General features: G+C 35.1%; 1 protein-coding gene across 1 annotated transcript in view; it reads right to left on the bottom strand.

Annotated features, from left to right (window-relative positions):
* The window catches only part of ipo11 (importin 11), a 113,274-nt gene that overhangs the window by 30,662 nt on the left and 68,182 nt on the right, over window positions 1-14,430 (bottom strand). The window contains exons 23-27 of the mRNA XM_028034383.1: window positions 6,010-6,089; window positions 5,844-5,924; window positions 2,979-3,074; window positions 2,535-2,648; window positions 759-880 (exon numbers count right to left, since the gene is read on the bottom strand). Coding sequence (XP_027890184.1) covers window positions 759-880; window positions 2,535-2,648; window positions 2,979-3,074; window positions 5,844-5,924; window positions 6,010-6,089 — 493 coding nt within the window. The remainder of the gene's footprint in view (window positions 1-758; window positions 881-2,534; window positions 2,649-2,978; window positions 3,075-5,843; window positions 5,925-6,009; window positions 6,090-14,430) is intronic.

The following is a 14,430-nucleotide window of genomic DNA, read 5'->3' as shown; positions in this document are numbered from 1 at the left end:
TAGCGAGGGTTCACTGTACATACAGACATTTACAATGCACCTTGCTTCTCCTGTAAAGAATGCAAATGAGTTGCAGCTCATTTTAGGACACTATACCTCAAATTGCAGGACAACCACATCATCTCTTGTTTCTTTGCACATCACTGACATTCCTGCTCAGCAATCAGCACACACAATTCTCTGCTTCTAAATACATATTTAACCTACAGCACTAGGGAGTGTGCCGTTTTGATTTTTCAACAGCTCTTTCACAGGAAATGTTCTAAAACCGTAGTATGATCCATTAAAAGTTTCGGCAAAAGAGGGCAAGACTTTTAAGTGTTTGTGAGTATTTATATGTTTGCTCTTAACTGGTGAGTGACAGATGTTGGCCAGATGGTGTTGACTCACAGCACAATAATCCGGCACACTTGAGACTTTTGGCTCAGTACATATTTGCATTTTTCATCTCCCTTACTAAAACATTTGGTATTAAAATTTAAAGAGAGATGTAAATTAAACTTATGGTGGTAGACGTGTGTGTAATTCTCTGAAAATAACACCAGCACTCCTGAATTCATGAGATTTATGGAAAATGCACTAATAATACTATTTGTATGAAATTTGAGAACATATCTATTAAGGTATTTATCCAAGTCAGGGTGATTGCATTGAAAGACCCTGTCAAGTGCTTCTTTATTTTAGTAGCCGACAATATTTGGGAGAAAATAACTCAAAACCACATGGGCATACATCAGGGAAATAGACTTTTTTTTTACCTGTTGTCAGATGGGAGAAGAGACAAAAGGGCCAAAGATGACAATTTCCTCCTCTCAGGCTGAGTAATGTTGTCCATGCGGTCCACCCACATCTCGATCATGCTCCCCAACAACTGGTCCATCTATAAATTAGAGCAAAGAGATTTAGAAAGCTTAGCAAAAGTAATCATACACCTTGTTTCAACCATAAATGTCCAACTACTTTGTTTTAGTTCCACCAACTGCTTAACATATCATCTGAAAATGTAGAGTGTATGATAATGCTGCTCAGTTTCAACAAAGAAGCACCTAACATCTACAGAGATCCACATCTCGGGTGGGAAATATTTTGATAGGAAACTAGTGCTTGTTAACTCAACATGTATTTATGCAATACAAAAAAAATAATCATTGTTTCATAACACTTTACAAACTCCTATTTGAAGTTTGTTACAAGCCAGGTAGGAGGACACAGCGCAGGTGCTATTGAACAATGTGAGACAAATAAGAAAAAGTTGACCTTCTTGGCTGACCTGCAGTGTGTGTAGTGGAAAAGCCATTATGTGTATGCCACAATAAAACCTGATGATGGTGGTGTGGGGATGCTTCTCTATCATAATCAGAGTTGATAAAAAAAATGAATGGAGCTAAATACAACCCTCCAAGAATGGTTGTTCATAAATGCTGGGTGTGATTACTTTCATGAGGTCCTGTTATTTAACTTTTTATCTCATTTTTACTTTGCAGACATCTTGTTTGGTCTTATAATTATTTGCTTGCTTTGTCATGTTTCTTTAAGTCATTTTTGAAAAAAGCTTGATATTATTTCTATTGTTATTTCTTCTCAGTCCTTTACTTTTCTACCTGCCAAAGGTGCATCATATCTTGATCATTTCAAATGTTCAATCAATAATTAAAAAAAGAGGTTATAAAAAAAGTAAAAAAGAAAGCAACAAAGAGAGCATTAACAAAGAATTAAAAGACAAGTGTTTCAACTTTTTTCTATTTCAGAATATGCTACCATCATACAAGTGCCAGCAAAAATAATCATCCCTTTCCTTTCATGTACCAATTGATTTCTAAATTGGCACATGGTACACATCAAGTGTAAAAGGGCTGCTAGAATGGAAAATGTTGGCTTAATTAAAGTAACACCTGGTTCTTTGATAACAGAGTGAGATGTTTCACTATCGGAATCGCCTCAGCGTGACCCAACACTGGATCACATCTGTCTGCGACAGACAAGTTGATCCGTAGCTCCACCCACCGTCCACTATCACGGCCAATCTACGCCTCTCAACTCATTCTCGCTTTCTTCCTGTGTGAAAACTACAGCAAAGCTCCCTGAGAACATTCAGGCGAGCTTATCTCTGTTTAACTGTTTTTAGTCATTCTGTATGCAGTGCCACGACAGGCCTGGACAGTGCTGGGTAAATACTTCAAGGACTCTTCTTCCACCACGTCTGCCCAGCTCTTAGAGGCTCATGGCTGATGGTCAAGCTGTCCCATAGTGAAACACCAAGCGAAGTTAGAAAAATAACTTATTTTGTGATATTTATTTTGCAAGCTTCAAATTGTGCTATAAAGACAAGTGTAATTTTAGAAATAAAAAAACCCCTAATTTTTTATGATGGAAAAAGCAAAGTCAAGATGTCAAGGCTTAAAAATTTTCCCATTTGCAATTCTTTGGGTAATTACTTCAGCCTCAACCTGAATGATTTCCTTTTAACAGCCACTTTGTCTCTCAGACAAAATGTTGCTGAGTTGACAGAAAAGAAGGGCAGACATCAGCCTCACCTCCTGGTTGCATTCAGAGGCCATTTGAGAGAGCAAAGAGGAGAAGAAGCTAAAGTTTTGGAGCAGGACTCGACCGATGATGCCAAGGTAGGTGGACATCACAACAGGATAACGCTGCAAATCACACACACAAAAAAATCATATCAGATATGCACAAATGAGTATTTGGTAATGCTTTAACTAAACTAAGGATACAGCAGGTCATTAACCTTGATGGAAAGATGGAAGTAGTAATAAATATGAGAAAATCCTGAAATGGTGGCCTATGTCTTTAATTACTGTCTGATTAATATATGCCACCATGAACTGATGGTATACAAAGTAATAAATATTTAAAAGAATAATCTGTGTGGTGTATGGCATACTCTATCACTAATTTAAAAAATGTAACATATTACAGATAACTTTAACTCAGATGTGCATGAGATGAAAGAAAATCCTCACCTCCCCATCCACGATACCTCTAAAGACAGCTGGCATCAGAGGCTGAAACATGTGGACTCCCAGTACAGGGCTAACCTTTAAAGCTATTTCAACCACCTGCAGAGACACATGGAGACCAAGGATGAGGGAGACACGTAAAATGTAGCAAAGAGAAGCACAAAAGTAAAACTCTGAAGGGAGGCAGGAAAAAAAAAAGAGGTCATGAAGAGATATTAAGAGAGTAAATAGGGCACAATTATTAAAATGTATATATACATACATCGAATCACTCAGGTTCAATGACTTGCGGAGAAGGATGGCTGTTTTTGTTGAAATAATGTTAGACATGTGGATGTGTTCCATCAGGTAATGGCTCTTAAATAGAGCCATTTTTCAGTGGTTTCCAGCCTTTTTCCTTACTGAACAGAACCTGGATGCCCGTCCCAACTATAACATTTATTCTCAAATATGTGCATTGATTTATAAATCTTCAAATGGTAAAAAGCAAACCTAGTATTTACTTTCTTTTAAATAGTTGGACTGTTCATCTTTCAAAAAACAAAAAAAAGAAAAACTTGTCTAGACTTTTTTCTCAGGAATCAGAAGTCAGGATGTAGCAGCTGTTACTTGCTTTTATTATGACATATGAGTCTAAAACTAGTCAGTGTGAGCTCTGTAGACTGTCTATTGGCAAGTCGTTTCTCTCACTCCAAAAATGAAAACTGGTGAGTTCATCTCACATGATTTTTTTTTTTTTGTTAATGTCCTAAGCACAATAGTCCTTTCCAGTAGCCGAATCTCTATGGATGTCCTGACTGAATAGAGCCCTGGACAAGTTCTATGACGAGTCGCTTGCTACATGTCCTATTCAGCATCATCAGGCAATCCAAGTTTAATCTGCCAAATCATAATAAGAATAATATATCTTTTCAGAGTTGATATCTTTACTTTCTAAAACATCATCTCCAATACTGTTTTCACTCATTCTGCTTAGTTTACATAAAGATGTTGAAACAGAAAAAATAATATTTTCTCTTCAGCTTATGGTAATCGTAAACACACAGTCATTGCTTGCTCTCTTGTTTGACACCTTCGTGATGCTACTGGTACTGTGATGACTTTATTTGAACAGTATCAACATTCCATTCTACATGCTTTATTCTTAGTTTGAACTGAGCTAAAATTAATCTAGCAACAAATATGACAATACATGATGATTAGATAAAAGAGTTCCCTCTGCACATCCTCAAGTGAATACTACAAAACCTTGAAATTTTATTTAAAAATAATTTCCTATTAACCATATAAAAATCTGTTTTAGAAGTACAAATGCAGTGACAATGAAACACTGCTTACTGGCTTTTTCACCTAGAAGAGAATCTTACAATTATGACTCTGGGTCCAGCAACATAAATATGAAAACGAAAATGTACAACCAGAAAATGTAAAAATGTTTATAGAAAGTAAATAAAAAAAAATATGAAGAGAGAAACAATTCTTGCAGGTATTTGCCAATTTACCAAAGATAATTATGTTTAACTTATTTTGCTTCTGAGTGGTCAAACCAACCGCTGCAGTACATATGGATTCCTCAAACAGCTCATGTTGATTAGCACAAGCTGTCCTCCATTGTCGGAATGTGTTATGTAGACATGTTTGTTAACCGTGTGCTGGCTCTTCTTTCCCTAGTCAACAACATTAGTCACAGCCAGATGTGCAATAAGCCATCAGGCTTAAACAAGCTCAAGCTTTGTGGAATTACAGGCATTCTGCTGACACCCAGCTCTGCTGTAAAAAAACAGTTTTCCTGGGAAACGTAAATTCTGAGATTGTTATTCAGTCATTTTCTTTTAGAAAAGAAAATAAATACTTTATTGTCCAACAATGAGGAAATTACAAAAAAAGGAACCTATATAACACAAAACTTATTTGCATTTACAAAACACACCACTAAAATAGTAAAAGTGGGTTTTTTTTACCAATTCAAGAAGAATCCAAACCATGCATTATTTTAAATATAAGGAAATGCCCATTACTTGAAGGGGTATCACCTTTTTGTCCTTTCTGCAAATCCACTAAGTGCAACAACTATTTATATATGAAAGTTCATTCAGAGTTCTGCAGGCATGGCCTTATGATTAACATATTTTTATTAATCCTCCTAATACTCAAGATAACCTTTCTTTATTCACACTCGATATTACAGGACGCCTAAGTCATCTTGTAATCCACGCTAATGTTTAACCTTATTTCAAAAAAGATGATCCTAATCATTTTCAATTCACTTACAACAAAAGTTGCAGGAAAAAAAATCTCTTTACTGTGTTAGTCTACAATGAAAAAAAAAAAAAAACTGAGAAAAAATGGTTGGAAAAAGTTAAAATATAGATGAAGAGAAAATATTTCTACACACTTTCATTTCATACTTTTCCAGACACAGATTTATTTGTGTCCATTATTGACATTTTAGTATTTAAAAAGAACACTGATGATGCTTTTTGCAGTTTTTTTTTTTGGCATGTAGACTGAAATTCTTTAAAAGAAGATTTTTATTCTCCATTACTCCATTTCTAAAAATAAGTGAAAAAACTACCAAAAATAAAGAACTTTAAAGCTTTGCTTGATAGCATCTAAATAATACCTGGTTTAAACCTAAAGGTCCCATTGTCTATAACAAGATGGCAGTGAAATGATTTTTTTGTTTTTGAGAGAGCGTTTATCAATCAGTAATCAAAAAAAAATAATAATTAAGTACTGATGGTTAAAATGTATCATTTTAAAATACTAGTTTGCGTTTTCAACTGGAAATAAACGTTCTGCACGCCACACAAAAAATAAACAAAAATTGACGAGATGATTTTATGGTCACAGAGAACTTTAAGTTACCTTTAGTACTTGGACTTGTCCCTCATTTGTAATGTCCTTTAGAAGTTCACAAAAGGATCGGCACAACGATTCGCCATAATTCTGTAGAAAAGAAAAGAAGGATTTGGAAATCTGATCAGAAACATTTAAATTCTGCATTTTTCTTTAAAATGATTGTTTCTCCCACCTGCAGGAACTCAATGGCAGACAAGTATAGGTAGGCGTTTATAATCTGAAAACAGGTGCGGAGGTTCTCGGAGCTCAGCTCTGAAAAACAAACATTGTCACATGAGGTGCTAAATTTGCAGATTTGGTCCATTTGATAAAATTGAAACGGGTGAAAAAATGTCATGGACTTAATAGGTTTTTATTTATATATGAAGAAATCATTGGAATTTTTCTTTTTAATAAATCTAAAAAAAAAGTGCATGTAAAAAATGAATAAAGCCATTGATTAGCTTGTACTGACACACAAATTACGAAGTCTTCACATTCTATTACAAATAAAAATGTAGAAGAAACTGGATAGGATTTGTTCTCATGCTCCAGAAAATAAGAATGCAATAGGGGTGCCTACATTTTTCTTCACAAACTGAAAACTTCTTGAAAATGTAGTTTTCCTGTGTATTACTGAACTAGCTGTTTAGTTCTGAGAACTGCTTCAAAACTGTGTGGACTTCCCACTTCGGGCATCTGTGAGCAGGTATTCCAGAGATGGACGATTTGATTTGCATTTCTTTGTTTTGACTGATAAGCAACATGTTTGATGTCATTCCAAACGTTTTCTGTTGAACTATGGTCGTTGAGTTGGTGTTGACACTCAACTTTTTACTCTGGAACAAAGATGCTACTTGGATTCCAGGTTAGTTTCACACCAATAGCTTGACTTCATACTGGAGATAACTCTGAACCTCCCTTTATGACTTGGGCTTACTTTTTTTTAAGCATTTGATCAAATTTTAACTCAACAGCCTGTCGTCTTCTGCACTTTATTACTTATTTATTCATGCTGGGTTTTTTTATACCTGTAAAAATATATTTCACTCACTTTTTCATAATGGTATTCCCTCACTGACTAAGTTATGTTGCTACTATTTGAACACATCAGGACAATTAGTGATTTGTTTAAACAGAATTAGCTAATTCTAGATGTTAGATCTGTTTCACATTGCTACATCTACTGATAAAAGCACAACTTTGAACATAATTAAGCAGTGAAAGAAATACTGGATGGAACCATGATGCAACAGATGAATATTGTAGCATCAGCTTCACAGGCCTGGAAGTAAGTTCAAGTAGCTGCTGAGCAGCCAGGACAAATAGAAGGGTTGTAAGAAACCATTAAGAAGAACTGCACATACATTATTAAGTGTGCCCCGTGAGATTATTATCCATTAAATTGGTTCTGCTTCAGCTCTGCATTTTATACAAGTTGCGCTGTCTAGCTTCATGTTAAAACACAGAAAATGAAACCTTCCAGATTAGGTGCTGGCTAGGATATGTGCATTTGTTAAGAAAAGGTTGTATGAATACTTAAGCACATTGCAACACCTTACAAACACAATGTCTAACTTGGATAGATGACAGGAACAGGAGCTGAATAGTTCTCTTGTAATGAAACAAAACAAACCAAAAAAATCAGTAAGCGTATCATTAAAAAGACATGCATAGAGAAATCAACCTGTCCCTGGAATTGGATCATTTTCAGTTTGACCAACCGAGTTTTTGCCAGCCGGTCAAAAACTAAAATTACTCATTATTTTTGTTATCACACCACAGTACGTTTCACCAACAGCACTCTTTAGTGTGAAAGTTGTTACTGAAGGAAGAACACTCAACGTTGACCATATTCAGTTTCCGGCATATAACTATTAATTCAGTGGAAGAAAGACAGTTCAAAATGCCATCAAAATGGTGTTGGCATGTTGATAAGAGCCATCACCAAACTCATACACATCAAATGTTGGTCAATGTTTCATTTACTATGGCTCAAAAGCAATATGTTAAATCTAATGCCTTTGTGTTTTGCAAGGCAGTAAATCCTCAACAAGGGCAGAAAATATACTTTGAATTCTGTTCCTATATCTTCTTAGTTCCTATAGAGACATCAGATTTGGCTAAATAGAATGGGTAGTAAAAACATGTTTGGTGCATCTCTTAACAGAGCAATAGTATTAAACCTAGAATTAAAAAAACCTTGAGAATTTGGAAAATCATCACGAAATAAATGGTCCTCATGGTAACACCACAAAATTACAGAGTAGATTATGAAGTGGACAGATTTTGCTTTTCAGTTTAAGAGTGTCGTTCAATAGCTTGAGGTGAATGTGGTAAAATGACTCTACAATAAATGTTAATTGACTCTTGAACCACCAGTTGTGTAATAATGACAAGTGTGTTCTCAGAGTTGTGTGATTATGCAGTTTGATGTTATGTACTAAACAGGGAGTGCTCTTGTATACTTCTAAACCTGGCAATAGAAGGTGGAAAATGGAAACAGTCAACATTTTAAAATTTTCCATGTTTGTCATACAAATGGAAAAACCTCTCTTCTTACACAGAAAAATTGAAGTAGGTGCAATGATAATGAGATGACATGAGAAAGTATAGTCCTGCTGTAAAGTTCTTTGCAAAGGTAATCAGATATGTACCTCTACTTCAGACACAAACTGTCCAAATTCTAAAAACGAAATAGAATATGCATTTTTCAATGATTAATGTAAACAAGTGAAAGAAGATGCCCTTGTCAGAAAATAGACCCATTTAGCCCTCACGGAAATGCTGTGTTTGACCAAAAACACACCACCGTCCAGAATACACTATCCTCATAGTGAAACAGGGTGGTGGCAGTATCAGGCTATTAAGAGGCATATTTTCCCTGGGTCAGAGAGCTAGTGAGGGTTGACAGAAAGATGAATGGAGCTAAAAATAAATCAACACTGGAAGGATATTATTGAGGAAAAGAGTCGGACCAAACACCCAGCTAAAGCTACAATACAGTACAATAGTGTCGATCAAACCATATTCATCTGGCAGAATGAACCCAAATTAATTGAGACTTAACACATTGACAGATGTTCTCAATTGAGGCTGACTGAGCCTGTGCTATTTTACAAAGAATAACGGACAAAAAAATCAGTCTGTAGATGTAGAAAGCTGGTGGAGCAATACCACAAAAGACTTGTAGAGAATGGAGGTTGTGCAAAATACTGACTCACAGGTGTTGAATACAAATGAACACCACATGCTGCTCTGTGTTGGTCTATCACTTAAATACCAAAATACTTCTGCAATGTAATGTACAGTACAGCGTTAATGACAGAAATTACTGGGTTTTATAAGCCCTAAGAGATGCAAAGAGAAACTACCAGGACTAAAACCTGAATAATCACAAACAAGAGAAGATTTATGGTGTTACCGGTAGTCAACAGAGCTGTAGTCAAAATGTTTACAAAAAAGTGAGAGCGTTAAGGAGGATTAAGATGGAAATGAGAGTAAGAAGACCTGATCCTAAGATTGACAAATGGGAGCCAACAATCTTACCACACAAACAAACCCGACAGTCTGATAAAATTACACACGTTCACCAAGACCGACATTTTCATGAGTAGCTTTGAAGTAACACAGGGTGACAGCAGGCACTTAGAAAACTTCACAAAAGCCCAGAGTGAAGCCAATACATCATGTTGACATAAATAAAATTTTTGCTCTTTTCACAAACAAAACTAAACGTTTCATGGCTGTTTACTGATTTCTTAAAATCCAGAGTTCATTTTAGAGGTGATAGGATAACTTTTAACTTTGCATAAAAAAGAACCTAATATCTTTGAAGGTTTAATTGCCCCAAGGCACAAAAGATAATTAAGATGAAAATGTTTACAAAATGTTTTTTTTAAAAGTTGCATCTCACAACTATAAATTTAAAAGTCATCATAATTAGACCAAACCCTCTGAACTCAGGCATCATAAAGAGCCTTAACCTGATCAAACAGCTCACTTGCTTATTAGGTTTGTGTAGAAAAGATTAAAATCTCCATGGTGAGTCGTGAATCACAAGCCCACTTGGACCACAGTGCTGGTTCACCCAGGTGATTTTGATGCTGATGTATGCCATGTGCTTCCTCGGCCGGCTGTCAACCATAATGGGGGTAATGTATGCAACCATCTGTTATCTGGTCAAGTATGCAAAGCATTCCAGGGCCTATTTAGTCAGCACATCAGTCTATATGAATATTCAACATTACACTCAGAGTATGAAGCCAAATTAGAGTAAACACATTCCGTGTGCCTATGCACAAAATGAGCACAATAATGGATTTAAACAGACAAGCAAGCGCAAAAGTCTGACTTTAAATGAGCAGTAAGGACATTGTTGAGCAGTGTTCTGTTCTGAAGCAGAGATGGTAGGAAACATAGCACTTTTGAGCAAAGACAGAAAAACAGGAAAGCCACACTATGACAAATTGAGTTTTTGTAAGTTAAAAGAAAAAAAGCCTCTCAGCTGATCCAGTTGCTGAACAAGGCCAGCTGCGGTTATTGGACAGGTAAACAACTAATCTATTGTGTGCAGCTGTTATTACCCAGTCCAAGTCCCAATCACTCATCCTAATTATGTTTAAACCAAGGAAGTATGCTATATAATAAATACAATACATTAAAAACAGCAATACAATCGAGTTCATAATTTTCAGAAATTTCTAATACTTTGTAAAAGCCCTTTGCCGGCAATGACAGCCTAAAGTCTTGAACTTATGAACATCAGAGACTAAGTGTCTTCCTTTCCAATGTCCGTTACTATAGTGCCTTGCAGTTGATGTTTATTTGTGGGCCTTTCTGTCCAAAGTTTAGTCCTTAACTTGGGTTAATATTGGTTAACTGTCTTGGCCTGTCGAGAACATTTCCACTTGTTTGCTTTAATAAACTCCTGTGTTATTTTGGCTATGTGATTTAGTTCATCGTCCATCCATATTATGAAACGTCGTCCCATCAACCTGATTGCATTTAATTGGAATTGAATAGAAAGTTTGTGTATTGTGGAGTTTATTTACATATTTAAATACACAAGACAACATCTCACCCAATTCTTGGATTCAAAAAACTACTCAAGATTTATGGTGTATAATAATTCCCAATCAAAATATTTCTCTACAAAAAATATCTGAGATATTTGACTTTTTTTCCCAAAAGCAAAAGAGAACATAAGTAAATGATTGTGAGAGCTGTCAGATATATGTCCTTATTGGATCAATAAAGCTGTCCTTATATTTCTTGTTGATAAGCAGTGAACAAACTGAAGCAATATCATCTGAGGAAACAGTTGTGTATGAGTATGAACACAAAATAACTGAAAGTTGAAAGTTTTTGTAATAAATGGGAAAAAAATGAACAGAATTCTGCTTTGGGGCTTGAGGCAAGTCAATGAAGTCAGAAAACTGAGGCCTAGAATTGATAAGACATTCTGGATTCTTGTCAATTACTGCTGAAAAATCCACCTGAATATTTATGTACTGGTTCATATACTACAATGCTCACAATAAGTGATACGGATCATCACCCAAAATAAATAAATTCATTAAAAAATACGGAAAAAAATTTACTTTCCTTTGTAGGGTGATTGAACTTGGCCTTAAGGATGTGTTAAAGTTATAAATTATAACATTTTTCATTGCGTGCACATTCAATTTTCTTTTGTTATTTTCATGTTTTTTGCCAACATTTTTTCTGGCCATGAACAAAATATTTAAAAGGTTAAATGGCCTTTTTGCCAGTTGACAGATTCTGCAGGGTAGGCAGACCACATTATCCTTCTCCACACAAGTACACACAAAGTGCCATTACAGAAGTAGTCACAACAGCAGCTGTTGAGGCCCTGATTAAGCTTTAGTCAGAACATATTTCATAGCCCTGGGCATATGCTGCACAAATTTGCTTTGGTTATGAACCTTAACTAGAAAATGAGCCTCGCATATGACTCTGATAAGAGCCCTGGAGGTAGCTCCAGTGTTTAATAAAGAAAAATGCTGAAATTATGATCATCTAGCAAACCAGTATTTGCTTTAAATTTATGGTGTTGATGATAAATGAAGACATCAGTCACAAAAAGTGTAGTTGCCAAAATAAATCAAATGGACAAAATCTGGAGTTTAAAAGCCCTTAAAAATGGTTGGTAGACAGTGCATAGATTTAATACCTGTTGCCATATAACTTTCTATGCATGTGAGGATACAAAATTGAGCAGAATTTTATTATCTGTTGTTGTAGATTGCCAGTGACAGCCTAATAGAAAACCTTTCATGTGATTACTATAAACATCATTTAGGGTTGGAATAGTTGAATAAAAACCCAACAAAAAAAAAGTATTTCTAATTGAACTTAAATGGATGACCTTATTTTTCACTACATTTTTTATTTATAGATATTCTTACGTTTTTTTCCCAGTCAATTACTTTTTGTTTCATATTTTCTATATTCCAGTTGTGCATTTAAACCGAGCTACTGGTTTAATAATAATCTCATATTCTACTGGGAATATCTCAAAAAGACCAACAGTGATTAACAGCGGGAGAAGAATTATTTACTCTATTTATAGCATAAAAATAAAGTAATTAGAGCTCAATTCCAGCAGCTGATGAACTTGTAAATAAGTATAATAGAGGTCATGCACTTATAAGATTGTTCTATACGACAACACTCAGGCAAATCCCTAAGTGGTTTAAAAAACAAAATATGGGCCCAACTGTTAGTCAACATAACTGAATTATCATTTTGCAAAAAATTTTGCTGATACCAAGAGGAAATCCTATGATTTAAAAAAAAAGAAAAAAAGAAAAAGCTAACCTTGGCTAATAACCTCTAGCCTTCTTTTTACTTTCGAAATTCCTGAGATATTGGGGGTAATCACAGAAACATTAAGTGTTTTGTTGTAATTAGTCAACAGAGCCACATTAAATGTATAGAAAAATAGACGCTAATTAACTGCCAAGGATTTGAGAAGAATCAAGCGTGAAACTAGCAGGAAGACATTATCTGCCAGTTCTGTCATATTCCATAATGGAGTAGTTAGAAGGACAAGATGTCCATAGCTCAGAGACATGGCCATGGTAAGAAAGGCTGAAACCTGACTACCACTCAACAACAAACATTAGCTAAAGCAAAAACAGATTTTTAAAGTTTTTATGAGTTGATGACGCAAAAGTGACTGTTGATGGACCAAATGAATGGGCCCTTGTGGGTGGATCAGAAATGCCACAGAGATCCACTTTAAGTCAGGTACCAGTAAGGTGGAGGTAGGTTACTAGTATGGGCTGGTGTTAAAAATGAGTTAGTTGGATCTTTTTGGATTGGACATGGACTCAAAAAATCAACTCCCACATCTAATGCCAGTTTTTAAGAAGATATTTTGTTGAAGCAGTGGTGCAGGAAGAAACCTTCCTCTTTCAAAAAGAAGAATTTTTATAAAGGACAATGCTCCATCACATGCATCCAAATCTAGTCAGTAAAGGCAGATTTCCTCAATTGACAGTTCTGAAACAGGAGATTTACAGTGAAGGAAAACAGTCCACCTCTCTGAAAAGTGTCTTGGAGCTGTGGTTGCTGCTGTACAGAAAGTTGGCCAATAGATCAAGAAACTGTGAAATTATAAATGTAGGCTTGTCCCTGTTATTGAAAAGAACACTTTCTGTATTGGTCAATTATAATTTTCTTTTAAAGTCAGAAATTTTTATTGGAAAGTTTCCAGTTTGTTTATAATTCTCACTTAGATGAAAATAAAATGAGATGGGAATTATAGTTTTTTTCATTTAGTTGTGGAATAATTCTGCACAGCAATAGTTGACCAAAGATATTCTAAGAAAACCTTACTTTTGCTTTCAATAACATCAATGTTTGAGATTTTTTTTTGTTTTCTTTTGTTTTATTTTTAGTCTTATCCAAGAGCATTGCATTTGGTGATTAATAAAAATAGCCCTAAAGAGAAAAAAAAAGTCTTGCTTACAACTGTGCACACGTTTATACATAATTAAAAAGTCTACTTAAAAACGAATAGCTAACATGTCAAAAATATATAAACTATTAGAAAAGTCACACAAGTCGACCTTCAAAAGAATGCAGCAAATTCAGTTGCATATTAAGTGTTAAAGTGAAAGATTCTAAGTTTATATTAGCTAACCTATAATTAAACTTCAACAGATAACTCAGTCTCTGCGTTAAATATGACTGAACACATCCAATCTCTATGGTAGCTGTAATTGAAGTCATTACTTTGAGTAGAGAGGCCTGAAATAAAAAGGTTGTCTTCTAATGAGGATGTCTAAATTGATCCATGAAGCACATTAGCCGGGCAGTAAAGTGGGAGAGCTTCAGATGCCTTTAGTTCAAATGCTCCTTGGCTGTAAACATTATTGATCATAGGAGGGTGAATATGCTATGCTCTGATCAATTCCACACTGTAATTTATGTAGAAAATACAACGGTACGCTATTTTTGTTATCTGCAATTTAATAGACAAATAATATGTATTCATTTTTGTAAAAAGGTTTGGCTAGCATCACACAGAAACAGCTTTTAGGGAAAAAAAGTCCAAGACTCTAAATTTTAGTTTTGCCATATT

The sequence above is a fragment of the Xiphophorus couchianus genome, chromosome 12, assembly GCF_001444195.1.
Source record: "Xiphophorus couchianus chromosome 12, X_couchianus-1.0, whole genome shotgun sequence".
Lineage (NCBI taxonomy): Eukaryota > Metazoa > Chordata > Actinopteri > Cyprinodontiformes > Poeciliidae > Xiphophorus > Xiphophorus couchianus.
This window is presented reverse-complemented; position numbering and strand designations above follow the sequence as displayed.